Here is a 16,903-nt window from a genome sequence, read left to right on the forward strand (position 1 = left end):
CATTGCCTAGACTGGATACAATTGTATCACTTCTCAGCTGAGAGCAGGACTAGCTATGTACAATGTATCAGTCTGGAGTCCAGGCTGTAGAGCTCACAGAGCATTGTCTAGACTGGATACAATTGTATCACTTCTCAGCTGAGAGCAGGACTAGCTATGTACAATGTATCAGTCTGGAGTCCAGGCTGTGGAGCTCACAGAGCATTGTCTAGACTGGATACAATTGTATCACTTCTCAGCTGAGAGCAGGACTAGCTATGTACAATGTATCAGTCTGGAGTCCAGGCTGTAGAGCTCACAGAGCATTGTCTAGACTGGATACAATTGTATCACTTCTCAGCTGAGAGCAGGACTGGCTATGTACAATGTATCAGTCTAGAGTCCAGGCTGTAGAGCTCACAGAGCATTGTCTAGACTGGATACAATTGTATCACTTCTCAGCTGAGAGCAGGACTAGCTATGTACAATGTATCAGTCTGGGGTCCAGGCTGGGGATCAGTCGATATTACAACCATTACGCTCATTAACGATACATCAGTAAACTGGAAAATGTATTTCAGTTAATCACTACTACATGATCTATGATTAAAAGAGACACAGGCTGCTGTATAGATAGAATTCAGTATCATCCCCAGTTACATATAAAGAGTAACAGAGTAGGAGTCCCAATGAGCTCCAGATAACAAGCGCTGATCCCCGATTGTTGGGATCAAGGGGGATAACATTGGCTAACTGTGTCTAGGTATGGCTGATTTGGCATGGAACTGCTTTTTTACTTTCTCCCGGACAAGGTTTTCCACCCAGTTGTGGTGCCGGGTTGTTACAAGTTCGGGTTCTTATTTCTTCTCCATTTACACAAGTAGATGAGGGTTTCCAGCAGCTCCATCTTCCATCAATATTCTTAGGTGCACCTAGAAGTAGAATGGATCAGTAACTATAGAAGGCCAAGGTAACGTTCCACAATAGGTCATCAGCGTAACCTCTTAAAACATCAGAACGATTCTTTTAAGTTCCACCATATACACGAAAATGCTATATTAATGGCATGTGGGCTGTACGTGGTTGATGTCACAGCAGGGAAGGTTTGGGATATTTTGTAACCCCTTCAGGACTGGATTGATTTTGGCCTTCAGAACCAGTGCTCATTCTTCTTAATCCAACCTGTCTCACTTTATGCGGTTGTAGCTACGTGATGCACTAACTTTTCTTTTGAGTTCTGAGATTTATTTTTGTGACATATTGTACTTACTGTTACCAGTAACCTACATAGTGTAGATTACTAGTAAATTTTGACCGATATGCAAAAAAAAATCTTTACGAAAAAATGCAATTTTTTTAATGAAAAAATGACAAAATGGGCATTTTCTCATTTTAAAATTTATGAGGTCACAGCGCTGGTATAATGTAATTGTAATTTTATTGCCAGCGTCATTATGCATGTGGCCATACTAAATATGTGTGCTTTTTATTTCCCCCCCAACATTTATTATTTTATTGGGGGCTATGGGGATTATATGTGAAATTTACTTTATTTATTTTTTTTAAGCGTGTGGTTTTTTTTCTTACACTTTATTTTATTGTCCCACCATGGGGACTTCACTATGTAATTGCCTGATTCAGGGCTGTTTTAATACATTGGTGGGCCCGGTGCACAGCCTTCAAGAGTGCCCCCCCCCCCCCCCTTCGTTTTCGGCACATGGTATAATGTACTAAATTTGCCCCCACACTGTATCAAGAGCCCCAATACATACAGTAGTTACCTTATAACCCTCCTACCACCATACAGTGATTAAATGAAAACTGCACTGAACAAAACAAAGATATCACAATGATACCATTACATAATACCGCCACATCATGACCCCTTCACTACAGACCCTATAACAGAGTGCAGTTACATCCAGTGACTCACCGGGGGCGTCTTCTCCGATCAGAATCTGTCACCTTTTCTTTCTCTCTCCATCCAGCCTGGGCCACCTATAAGTCTCCCCCGGATGTGAATCTTCTCTCTGGAATCTGCCAGACAAATATTTTAGGCTCCAACACATACAGTAGTTAGGTCCCTTGTACCCCTATACAGTAGTCACACCCCTCTGTACCCCTACATAGTTACACCCCTCTGTGCCTCCATAGTTTTAAGGTGTCCCTGTAGTATATAGACCCCCATGTGCTCCTCCAGTTATAATCAGCCCTTCTGTGCACTCCCCCATTAGTACAAAGACCCCCCGTGTGCTCCCCCAGTAGTATATAGCCCCCCTGTGCACACTTCCCAGTAGTATATAGACCCCCTGTGTGCTACCCCAGAAGTATATAGCCCCCTGTGCGCTATCCCCAGTAGTATATAGCCCACCCTGTGCTCTCCCCAATAGTATATAGCCCCCTTGCTGTGCGCTCCCCCAATAGTATATAGACCCCCAGTGCTCTCCCCAATAGTATATAGCTCCCCTGTGCTCTCCCCAATAATATATAGCCCCCTTGCTGTGCGTTTCCCTCAATAGTATATAGCGCCCCCCCCCGTGTGCTCTCCCCAATATTATATAGCCCCCCTGTGCACTCCCCCAATGTAACACCACACATAACACAGTGATATCTCTGAGTACAGATAATGTAGTAGATGCCACCTGCAGTCCTATGTAACACTACGGATAACACAGTGATATCTCTGAGTACAGATAATGTAGATGTCACCTGCAGTCCTATGTAACAGCACAGATAGCACAGTGATATCTCTGAGTACAGATAATGTAGTAGCTGTCACTTGCAGTCCTATGTAACATCACTGATAATACAGGGGAAAGGGGCACAGTATATGGGGACACCCTGCATTACCCCCATAGTCCCCCTGCATTGCCTGAACACAAAAGAAAACAAAACAAACCCAATACCAATATACTCACCTAATCCTGGCCCCGGTCTTCCTCTCTCCTCTCCAGCCGGGGTGATGATGTCATAACCGTCCTGCTGGAGGATCCGTCTGATAGATATGCAAGTGAGATCCGCGCAGGGGGAGCTGCTGCCGTCAACGCAGAGGAGATCACTGGGGTCTGTAGGGGAGGGGAGGCGGAGGGAGCGCCGATTACATGGTCAGGGCAGGAGCTGGACGGTGTCGGGCACCCGGTCCTAGATACGGCGAGAGTGAGAGAGCAGCTTCTTGAGACCGCAGGAAGTGTGGCCACAAGAGTGACTGACAGGGAGGGAGCCAATGGCTCTCGCTCTGTCAGTACTGCTGCTGAAGCGTAGCAGCGGGCGGGGGATGGGGCAGTGGCGGACGGGGGGGGGGGTAGCCTGCAGGGGGTGCCATGGATGGATAAGTAGATTACCCATCCATGGCGCTACCCCCTGATAGGCTGGTGGCCGGAGCACTGATCGCAGCACCTTTAGGGTTAACTGCCGAGATCCGGGCTCGGTTTGGAGATCTCGGCAGTTGCGGCGGGAACCCCCCCCCCCCCCAACTAATCCCCTCATCCCTGTGACGTACCAGCACGTCCATCTGCCGGAACGCTATGCAGAATAGGGCAAGCCGGTGCGTGATTTGGCGGGAAGGGGTTAATGGGCACTGTCATAGAGACAGATATTTTTATCGGTTGATGGGCCGGGGGTTCTCAGACCCTGATTGATTAGAACGAGACAGAAGTCTACACAGGGTTGTCTCCCACAGCTCCCTGTCACATGATCAATATGGATACATAGGCAAATACTCATTTATTGGCTGATCAGGTCGTCTTGACCCATGTAATAGGTCAAGACGGGAGCGATCTCTTGTCCCCTATCCTGTAGATAGCGGACAAGTTATTTTATCTTGGAATACCCCTTTAAGAAGCATTGATCAAATAGATCTATGGCTATTATGTTTCACAAGCTGAAGGATGTCCTTCTGTGCTGGTAATTTCTTCCTAAGAAGAAATAGGGACTGGGAGCCATCAGAATGGCAGATGCGGGGGATCAGGGCAGGTGAGTATGTAAAAATGTATGTAAAATGACTTCACTTACTGTTAAGCTGCTCATGCTTCTTCTTTTCGCAGGCCAGGCCAGTATACTCCAGCGAGCACTTACACATGCACTCCTCGTTGAGCAGCACCAGCGTACCTCCGTTCTGACACGGCTGACATTTACACACGCTATATTCATCCCTGTAGTCTTCAAGGGCTCGCTCCAGGTTCTTTTTCTTCATAGAGGCGTCTCTTAGGTTAAGAGGAACCAGGTTGTAAATGGGAGCAAGCTACGGAGAGAAACATAACATAAAAAAGGGTAAAAAAATAAGAAAAAAAAATACAAATATCAAAACTTGGTATCAAAATGAGGACAGTAACGATCTAAGGTGCAGCTCACCTGTATCTGATTTGGCTGAGGTTAACTGGAATACACCATCCAATGTACACAGTAACTAAAAAATTCTAAACATACCAGTCCTCAAAGCAAAATCTGATAATATGTGTCAATTTATTGGAATAAAATGTAATAAAAATAAATATAAATATATAATAATAATAAAAAAAAAAATCTTAAACCTGAAGTGTCTTTCTGTCTAGTCCAGGATAAAATACTCATAAACACATTAAAAGCATAAACCATACAAATACATAAGCCCCAGGGCCCTTATAGTACAATAGATCAACACAGAGGGTTAGGGAATGCGGTACAAAAGCATATGAAAACAAATGGAAGAAAAAAGAAAACACAACAAAACATAAAGGTGTAAAAGTGTATAAAACAACTAGATACTCATATAAATAGCCATATAGTCGTTGTACTGCAATGCTTCAAATATGTAATCAGCACAAAAAGTGGTAGAACTGGTCTTTTGGTTCAGACCAAGAGGGGGATTCCCATCATCCTCTCACTGACTTGCAGTAGAATCACACAGGGAAAGCAGGCAGATGGGGGTAGTAGTCCTGACTCACTGGACTGATCCCACTTTGTTGTTAAAATTCAAAAGTCAGTTCGTTTGTAGATTACGATCCAAAGTAAATGAACTCCTTGTGTGGAGTGTATAGTTATTAGACCAGTATAATAGATATCACTGATCCCTGGTGTTCTGTCTGAGATGTACTGCAAGCACTGGATCTGAGATGTACTGCAAGCACTGGATCTGAGATGTACTGCAAGCACTGGATCTGAGATGTACTGCAAGCACTGGATCTGAGATGTACTGCAAGCACTGGATCTCACTGTTTGTTGTCATAGGGGAGGATTTATACACATTCACATAGTTTGGTGCATGTGCACCAAACTGATCCCATACAGGATCTGCGTCTTCTCCGGGGTCACCGGCGTCCCGGTCTGCCCACGGTGAATACGGTGACGTCACCAGTCTTGTTCCTGGTCTGTGTCAAAGCGTGGCTCTGCTGCCAGTAGTGCAGTAGACAAAGTCACTGTTGAGCCAGCTCCTCCCAGACTTAGAGAGATGGGGCATACATCCAGGGGTATGTTCAGGTGACTGTTGAGGGGTGTAGGCCAATGTTAGGTGGCTTCCAGACGCTTTTCGAAGCTGCTAGCTTCTTCCTCAGTGGCTAGCAGCTGAGGAAGAAGCTAGCAGCTTCGAAACGCGTCTAATAACTATACACTCCACACAAGGAGTTCATTTACTTTGGATCGTAATCTACAAACGAACTGACTTTTGAATTTTAACAACAAAGTGGGATCAGTCCAGTGAGCCAGGACTACTACCCCCATCTGCCTGCTTTCACTGTGTGATTCTACTGCAAGTCAGTGAGAGGATGATGGGAATCCCCCTCTTGGTCTGAACCAAAAGACCAGTTCTACCACTTTTTGTGCTGATTATATATTTGAAGCATTGCAGTACAACGACTATATGGCTATTTATATCAGTATCTAGTTGTTTTATACACTTTTACACCTTTATGTTTTGTTGTGTTTTCTTTTTGTTGTGTTTTCATATGCTTTTGTACCGCATTCCCTAACCCTCTGTGTTCATCTATTGTACTATAAGGGCCCTGGGGCTTATGTATTTGTATGGTTTATGCTTTTAATGTGTTTATGAGTATTTTATCCTGGACTAGACAGAAAGACACTTCAGGTTTAAGATTTTATTTTTTTTTTATTTTTATTATATATATATATATATATATATATATATATATATATATTTTTTTTTTTTTTTTTTATTACATTTTATTACAATAAATTGACACATATCAGATTTTGCTTTGAGGACTGGTATGTTTAGAATTTTTTGGTATCAAAATGGTTTACTGGGCTGTAGAACAGTGCAATATTTAATTTTGGAGCGTAAAGCAGCACTCCAATGAAAAAAACTAATTTCAAATCAACTGTTGTCAGAAAGTTATATAAAAAAAACAATAAACCAATATCTGTGTCTTCACCACAGACAAAAAATTCTTCACCCTTACGGTAGGTTAAATCAATATATTAGGGGTGCACACCTTTAAAACTCTAATTTTATTCGATTTCCTAAGAACACAAAAGAACCCCACAAAACAGAAAACAAGTACAGTACAATCCGTATTTACACCAGTCCACAATTCAGCTTAAACTACACAGTCCCAGCCGGGATGTATGGAAAAAAAACCGGTTGTTTCTCACCAGTCTGTCGTCCCGTAGTCTCGCTGGTATCTCCTCAGTAGACAGTGCCAATAACAGGTTGTGACCAATCAGGAGTTAAATTTTAACCCTAATACGCCCTTGTTGTGTGTGCGTGTTGGTCACTATCCCTTCTCGCACAGGGAACTGTCGGGGCACTCGCCCTAAAAAGGGCGACCCCTGCCCCGATCTACCCTTTGTTCAGTCCCTGTTATACCCTGTATTCACTCCCAACGTGTCACGTTTCCTCTGGGTAACCAAATTCATCAGGGGAAAACACCAAATCGGGTATCAAACACTAATGTAAATTTAAATCAAAATACATGAAAAATACAAAACTCTAAAGCAATTGAAAAATCTGGTAAGAGTACCTCTATACTTGCACAGTGGTGCTAAACTGTCTTATTGCCTACATTGCATGGCCTCACCTAAAGTGTTATAATACTCTGTGGCTATTTACATAAAGTGCAAATGCATCTACCAGCTATACAGATATACAACATCTAAGACTAATAGATGTTGTATATCTGTATAGCTGGTAGATGCATTTGCACTTTATGTAAATAGCCACAGAGTATTATAACACTTTAGGTGAGGCCATGCAATGTAGGCAATAAGACAGTTTAGCACCACTGTGCAAGTATAGAGGTACTCTTACCAGATTTTTCAATTGCTTTAGAGTTTTGTATTTTTCATGTATTTTGATTTAAATTTACATTAGTGTTTGATACCCGATTTGGTGTTTTCCCCTGATGAATTTGGTTACCCAGAGGAAACGTGACACGTTGGGAGTGAATACAGGGTATAACAGGGACTGAACAAAGGGTAGATCGGGGCAGGGGTCGCCCTTTTTAGGGCGAGTGCCCCGACAGTTCCCTGTGCGAGAAGGGATAGTGACCAACACGCACACACAACAAGGGCGTATTAGGGTTAAAATTTAACTCCTGATTGGTCACAACCTGTTATTGGCACTGTCTACTGAGGAGATACCAGCGAGACTACGGGACGACAGACTGGTGAGAAACAACCGGTTTTTTTTCCATACATCCCGGCTGGGACTGTGTAGTTTAAGCTGAATTGTGGACTGGTGTAAATACGGATTGTACTGTACTTGTTTTCTGTTTTGTGGGGTTCTTTTGTGTTCTTAGGAAATCGAATAAAATTAGAGTTTTAAAGGTGTGCACCCCTAGAAAGTTATATAGATTTGTAAATTATTTCTATAAAAAAAAAAAAATCTCCAGTCTTCCAGTACTTATCAGCTGCTGTATGTTCTGCAAGAAGGGGTGTATTCTTTCCAGTATGACACACTGCTCTCTGCTGCCACCTCTGTCCATGTCAGGAACTGTCCAGAGCAGCAGAGGTTTTCTATGGGGATTTGCTACTGCTCTGGACAGCAGTGTGTCAGAATGGAAAGAATCCACCACTTCCCGCAGGACATACAGCAGCAGGTAAGTACTAGAAAGATTGAGATTTTTTTTATCATAAGTAATTTACAAATTTGTATAACTTCCTGAACCAGTTGATTTGAATTTTTTTTCCCCGCCACATTAGCCTTTTAACTTTTTGTCCATTTTCTTACCTTCCTCTTTATTATACCCGGGGCATCCACTAAGGAAGACGCCCATTTCACAAAGTGTTGGACGTGAACGCCGCCGCTCCTTCGGGACAGCTTCTCTTCTAGCAATGGGGCAAACTCTATGGTTCCTCCCTCCACAAATGAGACAACTTTCTCAATCACAGGAGAGCTTTGCGCTTCCCCTATGGTATAGTAAAAATTTTAAAAATACTTCAATAAAAAATAAGTTAAAAAAAAAGGGAGGGGACATAGAATGGTTTGTATTGCAATGGCGGATTATTGCTTCATTAATAGGGCTCTAAAACAAGGCTTAGACTTCCTGTTCTGTCTGTGATGCTAAAGAGGAGGCTGCTGTAAAGTGAAAGATGACACTAGTAAATAAGGGAGACAATAGATGAAGCTCACTGTTCAGCCTCCCCCGTGGATTGACCTCCAGAGCATGCTCACTAACAATTACTATTCATGTCAAAAGAACAGGTCCTGTGTTTTGTTGTCCATGCACATGGGGCTTGCTGTATAGAATATCACTAAATGCCATTAACAACAATTAAAGGAGAAGTCTGGCGAAATTTTTATTGAAGTATTGTATTGCCCCCCAAAAGTTATAAAAATCCCCAATATACAATTATTATGGGAAAGGCTTATAAATTACTTTTGTCCTGCACTTATTACTGCATCAAGGCTTCACTTCCTGAATAACATGGTGATGTCACTTCCTGGATAACATGGGGATGTCACAACCTGACTCCCAGAGCTGTGCGGGCTGTGGCTGCTGGAGAGGATGATAGCAGGGGGATGCTCAGTGTCCCTCCAGTGCCCTGTGTCCCTCAGTGTCCCCCTGCCATCATCCTCTCCAGCAGCCACAGCCCACACAGCTCTGGGAGTTGGGTCGTGACATCACCATGTTATCTAGGAAGTGACATCACTATGTTATCCAGGAAGTGACATCACCATGTTATCCAGGAAGTGACATCACCATTTTATCCAGGAAGTGACATCACCATATTATCCAGGAAGTGACATCACACTTTTATCCAGGAAGTGAAGCCTTGATGTAGTTGTAAGTGCAGGGAAAAAAGGCACTTTATAAGCATTTTCTGTAATAAGTGTACATTGGGTATTTGTATAACAGATTTCTCTTTTAAGGCAAGATGGTGGCCTCTATAATAATGTACATAATACGAAATAAATAAAATTAGCATTGAAAATAGAAACAAATTAGGAAAAAGAACATGTTTCAGCATCTGTCTCTAATCAGTAAAAAACAAACAAAAAAAACCTAGGTGATACATTCCCTTTAAGGGACAATTTATTTTTTCATGTTAAGAAATTCTTTATTTTGCTAATATTTATAACTCCATGTTGCGGTGGTCAGACATGTGTGTTTCTATACTAAAAGAAGATATACAGAAGAAGATGTACTGTCTGGCGGCGTTATTTATGCAGTTTATGATTTTGTAGTCACTCATTATATTCAACCTTAAAAAAATGTGTAAGGACAGCTCTATAGTATTTTTTTTTCTGGAGAAACTTACCTTGTGTGTTCCTTAAAATCTTTTCACAATCTGATCCTGTCAATTTATCTGAAACATCGATCCCATTCCTTTGCACAATTATGTCGGCATTGTATCCAAGGCACTGCGCCACGGAGCTGGTGGTGACCTCTGAAAGGGCAGATAAACACAATTCATGTAGACTGTGTTCACACAAATTTTTTTTAGCAGTATTATATAACTTTAAAAAATTGCAAAAGAATGGCTAAAGAATAACAGCTGTAAAAATAAAACTGAACTGGTAAAAAAAATGGCTGTTTTTTGCACAAACAGGTCATAAATAATGAGCATGTTCATTATTTTTATGCCCATACTCAATTACTGCAGTTTTTCTGCACAGTGTTGTGCACTAATGACTAATTCCTCATAGACTTAAAGAGGATGTACCATCAGGTACATCCTCTTGAATTTAACATAACTTTAGAATCAATGGAGCCGTGTCAGAGGGGAGGGAATTCCCTCCCACTGGGGGCAGGCCGGCCCGCCTCCAGTACTTGAACACCGGCCCAGGACCCGTGCATAGAATGGCGCCGTACACGGGAACCGGGCCGCGGTTTGAAAAGCGGACCGTGGCCCCGGCTTCCCCATGACGGCGCCGTTCTATCGGTGTGTTAAATTCAAGTGGATGTACCTGATGGTACATCCTCTTTAAACGAAGCACATTACTACACTGAAAAAACAGGTGTATTTTTGCTCAATATTATGGCCATATTATGGTATTATTTTACTGTGGGTGAACATAACCTGACTCTATTGAAGATAAAAAAAAACAAAACAAAAACAAACACTATACACAATTTTACAAAATAGGAATGAAACAATACAAAAAAATTTGCTAATATTTCCATGCAAGCTCATATATTTCCATGGTAACAGACAATAAATCCAGTGTAGTCTGATTCTGCAGTCGTACTTTCTGATTCTCTACTTCTGGCTAACCTAACATGTTAGTAAGAGGTAGCATAAATGTGGAAGGGGGTTACATGATCAGACTGCAGGGCTTGTTTGTAGTCTGTTACCATGGAGACACATAAATCTATATAGGAGCTGTAAATACAAAACAGCCAGAGACTTTTAAGCTAGTTTTTATTATTTTTTTAGATGCATTGGGGACAGTTTATTAAAGCTGGTAACAGGGTTCATGTTTGCCTGGTCTGATCTGTTATGACTATGATGTTTCTTAATCCATGGCTAATCAGTTGTTGCAAAACTACAGCTTCTTATATGATATGCTGTCACTGCAACACTGCATTACGCCATACCTTACCTTTACTTTTCATTGCTGTGGAGTCCAACACAAAGACAAGTTCATATTTCCCTCCAATGATTCCGGACTCCGGATAATGGGTTCCATACATCTCCAGAAAGGCTAAATATTCTGCCTTTTGGTAGGAGGACGGGAGGTTGTTCAAGTCTTCAATGAATGTTGTCGATAATACTTGGGCTCTAGTTCTCATTTGGAAAGTCCCCAGCTGCACAGATGCCGTAACCCTTAAAAATTGTTTGTTCTACGAAAAATGAAAATAGAAAATAATGAATTTCTCTCCCCCCCAAATGATGCACAATGGCTGACACCAATCCCTATACTTCTCATCATTCTTATTTTCTCCTTTCTTCTCTTTCTGATGCAACCTATTCCTAATGAGGGTTATCCCATCAGGAAAACTTTGTCCATCTACCCTGTGAGGCCGTGAAGACATCATACACTCATGTGGACATCCCACCCTTATTGTCCAGAGAAGAGTGGTGTTGAGTAAATTTCATGAAAGTGTCCAGGTTCGACAACTTTTCTGAACCGTAAAGCTCATTTAACTCCTCATGACTGGAGAAGTTGGATGCCGCCCTAGGGAGTTCTGGAAAACCTGGACACAGATACAGGCTGTATTCATGTTTTCCAGACAGTCCCAAGGCTGCCTCCAACTTCTCCAGATGAAGCGAGTTAAATGAAGAGCGTTCAGGTTCAGAGAAGTTGCCAAACCTGGAGACTTTCATGCAGTTCACTTAACACCACTCTTCTCTGGACAACAAGGGTGGGATGTCCATATGAGTGTAAGATGTCTTCACGGCCTCATAGGGTAGATGGACAAAGTTCTCCTGATGGAATAACCCTCATTAGGAATAGGTTGGATGCAAAAGACAAGAAAGGAGAAGATTAGAAGAGAAAAACATTCCTCTGGCTGCTTCTTCATCTTGCAGGTTCTTTCCTAACAAAATAAAATGTTTGTTGGAGCTCTTGGTTAAGAAGGAAATAAGATTGATATGGCTGGAAGCAACCAGCTATGGCTGGTGACTGCTCTATGTAGATTGGAATACTAGTAAGCTTTAATGTCCTTGATAAATTTGTATAGGTTGTGCCTTATATGGGAAAAAAGTTTTGAAGGGGTCTCCTGAAGTCCCTATGTTGTTATACATGTAAGAGGCCTTATGGTTCACCAGAGCTGAGCCTATTTTATCATGTTCTAGAAAATACATCCAATGGATCTTGGATTTGTTTATGAACCTCATGTCACGGGCGCGGCGGCGTCCCGTGTTCCGGGCCGCCGCCGCGACCTCCTCCTGCCCCATGCAGCCGCCGGGGTCCTTGTGCAGGGACCCGGCGCTGCTGCTAGTTCGGCCCCTGGGGGCGCCTCACCTCTCCTCCGCTCCTGTCTCCGTCTGTGCCGGCCGGCGCGCGCCCCCGCCTCCTAGGGCGCGCGCGCCGGCTGTCTCAGTTTTAAAGGGCCAGTCCGCCCCTAATTGGTGTTGCACACAATCACTCCCTATAAATTCCAACCCTGCCCCACTACAGGTGTTGGAGCCTCTATATGCTTCCCATAGCGTTTGGCCCAGCTCCCTGTTGTCCCTGACGTTAGTCCTTGTCCCTTGTTCTTGTCTTCAGTCCTTGTCCCTAGTCCTTGCCCGCTGCCTTCCCATTGTTCCTGAGTCCTGTCTGCCACCTGCAAGCACGTCTACTATCCTCTGCCTGCACCATCTCCTGCCTACTGCTCCTGCCACGCCTCGCCTGCCGTCACTAGCAACCAAGCCAGGGGTAGCGACCTGGGGGTCACCTGCCGCAGCAAGTCCATCCCGCCTTGCGGCGAGCTCTGGTGAAAGCCAGCGGCCCCTTAGACTCCGCTCCCTGGTGAGGTTAGTGCCATCGCTGGTGACGGTCCAGTGGATCCACTACTCCAGGCATTACACCTCATCAAAAAAAAGATGCTGAAGATCCATGAAATGAAGAAAATGTACACCCATGGTGACCGGCTAAAGGTCATGGAAGGTGTTTCTCCAACATTAATAGTTGGTAAGTAATCTTTTGATCATCATGGTGGCCGATGGATGTTCCATCAACTTCCCAAACTCCCCCAAACTCGAGAAAAATATTTCCCGATGCTCGGGTGCTCATTTTGAGTAATGAACCCCATTGAAGTCAATGGGAGACTCAAGCATTTTTGCAGGGGACCCAAGCTCGGCCCAGGGAAGGTTGTGTGAGAACCTGTCAACCTCAGAAAATGATGGAAAAATTGCGGAAATGGACAGGAATCAGCAGGGGCAGCAGGCATGGATGCCTCTGAGGCTGCCTAATCACACCATTATGCCAAATTCTGGGCAACAGCCTGGTGGTCAATAAAGCAACCCTGCAGATGAGAAAAGATACTGGTCACACTAGTTTTTGGAGGTTGTCGTATAGAGTCTGTGTATAAGTGCTGCTTTATGGTGTATGGCACCTGTTACACAGGACAATGAGCAGTGAGGTTGGATATGGCTGAACTTAAAAAGGAAGCAACCCTGCAGACTGGCTGCAGATGACAAAAGATACTAGTCACACTAGTTTTTGGAGGTTGTCGTATAGTCTGTGTGTAAGTGGTGCTTTATGGTGTATGCCACCTGTTACACAGGACAATGAGCAGTGAGGTTCTATACACTTGTACTACAAATCACAGCAATGCAATGTACAAAAGCAGCAGCACCAGCCACAAAATAATATAATAGTACTGGGGACTTTGGGGTCTGTATGCACCACCTGCTGTCCCCTTTCTGCTAGCAGTCGATCACCACAGTGTGCAGCTAAGATCAAGGTAGCTGCACTTCAAGTCCCAGCCAGCAGTCTGGAGTAATAAAAAAAAGTAAAGATTTTAAGCCCTTACAAGGGCTGTTGGGTTCTTTCTCTAGTATGCCTGCCTACAGGAACGCTAATTCCCCTCCTATCACTGTTTCTGGCAGCAGTCGATCACCACAGTGTGCAGCTAAGATCGTGGTAGCTGCACTACAAGTCCCAGCCAGCAGTCAGGAGTACTCCAAAAAAATAAAGATTTTAAGCCCTTACAAGGGCTGTTGGGTTCTTTCTATAGTATCCCTGCCTACAGGAATGCTAATTCCCTCCCTAACGCTCTCTCTGACAAGCAGCAGCTCTGTCCCTAATCTTTTTCAGCATGTATATTAGCCGAGCGCCACCGGCCCAGATTTTTATATGCCCAGGTAATCTGATCTGGCCAACCAATCGCTGCTAACGACATGTATGGGTCCCACATCATCGCAGGATGTACCAAAGCGTCTCCTGCATGTTGATTGGCTGAGAAATTGCGCCCAAACTTACAGGAAAAGGATGATGCCATTTTCTCGAGTATCGCGAGAAGCTCGTCCGAGTAAAGAGTACCATCGAGTACCCTAATACTCGAATGAGTACCGAGCTCAAACGAGCATGCTCGCTCATCACTAATTTTTACCTCTTTCATGGCATATTCTTTAATGGTCTGAATACTTTCATTTCTGGAGGTTTTTCGTCCTACAATTCCAGTGATTGTGGTATCATTATACTCGGATGGTGTCACTTTTGTAGAAATGAAGATCTCATTCTCCTGGGTCTTCTCCTTCAAAATCTTAGTGAGTACATCCACAGCATCTTCATAGGTTTCAGTGGTAAAAGATCTATGGCCATTGATCTGGAGATGGAGAAATAAATTGTTAAAAAAAAAAGTTACTCTTAAACTCACAATTTCATCTCAGATTATAAACCCCCAGGTCATTGTCACAATCAGCGACAAGGTATTTTGGATCCCTAGGCAAACAAAACAGGTGGTCATTGTCCTTCCTACTGACATGAAGACCCCCTTCTGGTAAACCCAGCTATTCCAGTAGGGCAACCAAAGGCACATTCCCATTCGTGACTGGTAGAGCTGAATGCCATTCATTAGATGTTGAGCCAGTAAGCAAGTCACCTTATCCTGACCCTCTATTATTTTGTGATTATGACACAATGACATGACACCAGAGTTATACTTTGAAGCCTCCAGGACCCAATGTAAAATGTGTACCAAGGTCCCACCTATAAGTGCCATGTATAATACTGGAGTCTTCTTATATGGCAGAAGGGTTTTTGCATGCTCTATGGCACCAGGGATTGTGTGTGACTGCTACCCCCTCCCTTCATCTACATCTCTACAGCCATATCCTGCAGAAAGGACATCTCAATGGACGAGTTGTCACAGTTGCCGGACATGGTCTTCATTATCACAATCTTGTGTCGCAATCATAGCATGAACCAAACCTAATCTTTGGTGGTAGGTAGTAGTAGATTTGTATGGTTTGTCTGGGTTCATATCAGACAAATGTTAAAGGTAGGCTATCAATATTTGATCTATAGGGGGCCGACTCTTGGAACTCCTTCCAATCAGCTGACCAAATGGAGCAATGACTCTCATGCTCAGCATAGTTCCGTACTTTCAATGGTGGCTTACAGGTAGTGCTGCTTGCCCCATTGACTTCACTCACAGGTGCCGCTGCCCCCTTATTCTGCTCATCGTCAGGAGTCAGACCCCCCCATTGATCGGATATCAAAAGACTTTCCTATGGATAGGCTATGATTATAGAAGTACTAAGCTAATTTTAGCCATTTTTGGGCAAGTTGGGTAAACCACTATAATTTTTTTTATTATTAGCAGTCTTTTTTAATGCAAAACTGCCCCTTACACCGTTGCAGAGAACTCATTTTGGTTTTAGCCTACAGTCCGTGATATTCAGCCATATCTGACATTAGACTGCAAGATTATACTGTCCTCTTAACTAATTGGCGACTGCTCAAGGTTTAATATAAAGTACTACGAGGTATTCTCACTATAAAGAGATAGCTGTTACCTGATATACGAGAGCAGCCACATTCCATGACTTGCGGTAATAGGTCCTGGTGTTTCCAACACGGATGCGATCACATATCCCATTGAAATATTCATTATCGAAGGGGTTTCTCTTTATTTCCATCCCAAGAACATTATAACTGAAATGAAAAAAAAAAAAGAAATTAACAAAATAAACATAATATTCTCTATAAGAGAAAATTGTAGACGTAAGATGAAGCGAAGCATTTGACTTCCTGTATTATAGGGAATGTCTTTTGATATGGTGGCCATATTGGAGACTCACACACCTTCTTCCTGTATTGTCTGTATAGGGGCGAGGGCGCCCATATTGGAGACACACACTTCCTCCCTGTATTGTCTGTAGAGGGGTGGCCATATTAGATACACACACTTGCTTCCTGTATTGTTTGTATAGGGGTGGACATATTAGAGACACACACTTCCTTCCTGTATATTATTATCTGTATAGGGGCGGCCACATTGGAGACACACACTTCCTTCCTGTATTATCTGTATAGGAGTGGCCATATTGTACACACACTTCCTTCCTGTATTGTCTGTATAGGGGTGGCCATATTAGAGACACACACTTCCTTCCTGTATTATATGTATAGGGGCGGCCATATTAGAGACATACAGTTCCTTACTGTATTATATGTATAGGGGCGGCCATATTAGAGACATACAGTTCCTTACTGTATTGTTTGTATTGGGGTGGCCATATTGGAGACACACACTTCCCTCCTGTATTATCTGTATAGGGGTGGCCATATTGTACACACACTTCCTTCATGTATTATCTGTATAGGGACAGCCATATTGGAGACACACCTTTGCTTCTTATTTTGTCTTATAGGGGTGGCCATATTGTACACACACTTCCTTCCTGTATTCTCTGTATATCGGCGGCCATATTGGAGACACACACTTCCTTCCTGTATTCTCTGTATAAGGGCAGCCATGTTGAAGACTCACACTTTTTCTGTATTATCTGTATGGGGGGGTGGGGCATATTGGAGGCACACACTTTGTTTTCTCTCTTGTCTTATAGGAGTGGCCATATTGTGGATGCACACTTCCTTCCTTTTCTGTATGTA

General features: G+C 43.2%; 1 protein-coding gene across 1 annotated transcript; it reads right to left on the minus strand.

The window, feature by feature from the left end:
* Positions 1-605: 605 nt before the first annotated feature.
* Positions 606-16,672, minus strand: LOC138786568 (complement component C9-like). The gene is made up of 8 exons (XM_069963553.1): positions 16,638-16,672; positions 15,805-15,943; positions 14,397-14,612; positions 10,958-11,198; positions 9,673-9,801; positions 8,141-8,319; positions 3,991-4,219; positions 606-911 (listed from the first exon to the last, which is right to left on the minus strand). The coding sequence occupies exons 1-8, from the start codon at positions 16,670-16,672 to the stop codon at positions 739-741; spliced, it is 1,341 nt and encodes a 446-aa protein (XP_069819654.1). The 3' UTR covers positions 606-738.
* Between the last annotated feature and the right edge of the window lie 231 nt (positions 16,673-16,903).

Source organism: Dendropsophus ebraccatus, chromosome 3, assembly GCF_027789765.1.
Source record: "Dendropsophus ebraccatus isolate aDenEbr1 chromosome 3, aDenEbr1.pat, whole genome shotgun sequence".
NCBI classification, from domain to species: domain Eukaryota; kingdom Metazoa; phylum Chordata; class Amphibia; order Anura; family Hylidae; genus Dendropsophus; species Dendropsophus ebraccatus.

Excerpts from the sequence above, each read along its gene's own strand:
- LOC138786568 (XM_069963553.1), bottom strand. The coding sequence starts at position 16,672 with ATGGCCACCCCTATAAGACAAAATAAGAAGCAAAG. Across the intron at positions 14,613-15,804 it reads TGGCTGCTCTCGTATATCAG|ATCAATGGCCATAGATCTTT; the intron begins GTAACAGCTATC and ends CTCCATCTCCAG. Across the intron at positions 11,199-14,396 it reads AAGAATATGCCATGAAAGAG|AACAAACAATTTTTAAGGGT; the intron begins GTAAAAATTAGT and ends CATTTTTCGTAG.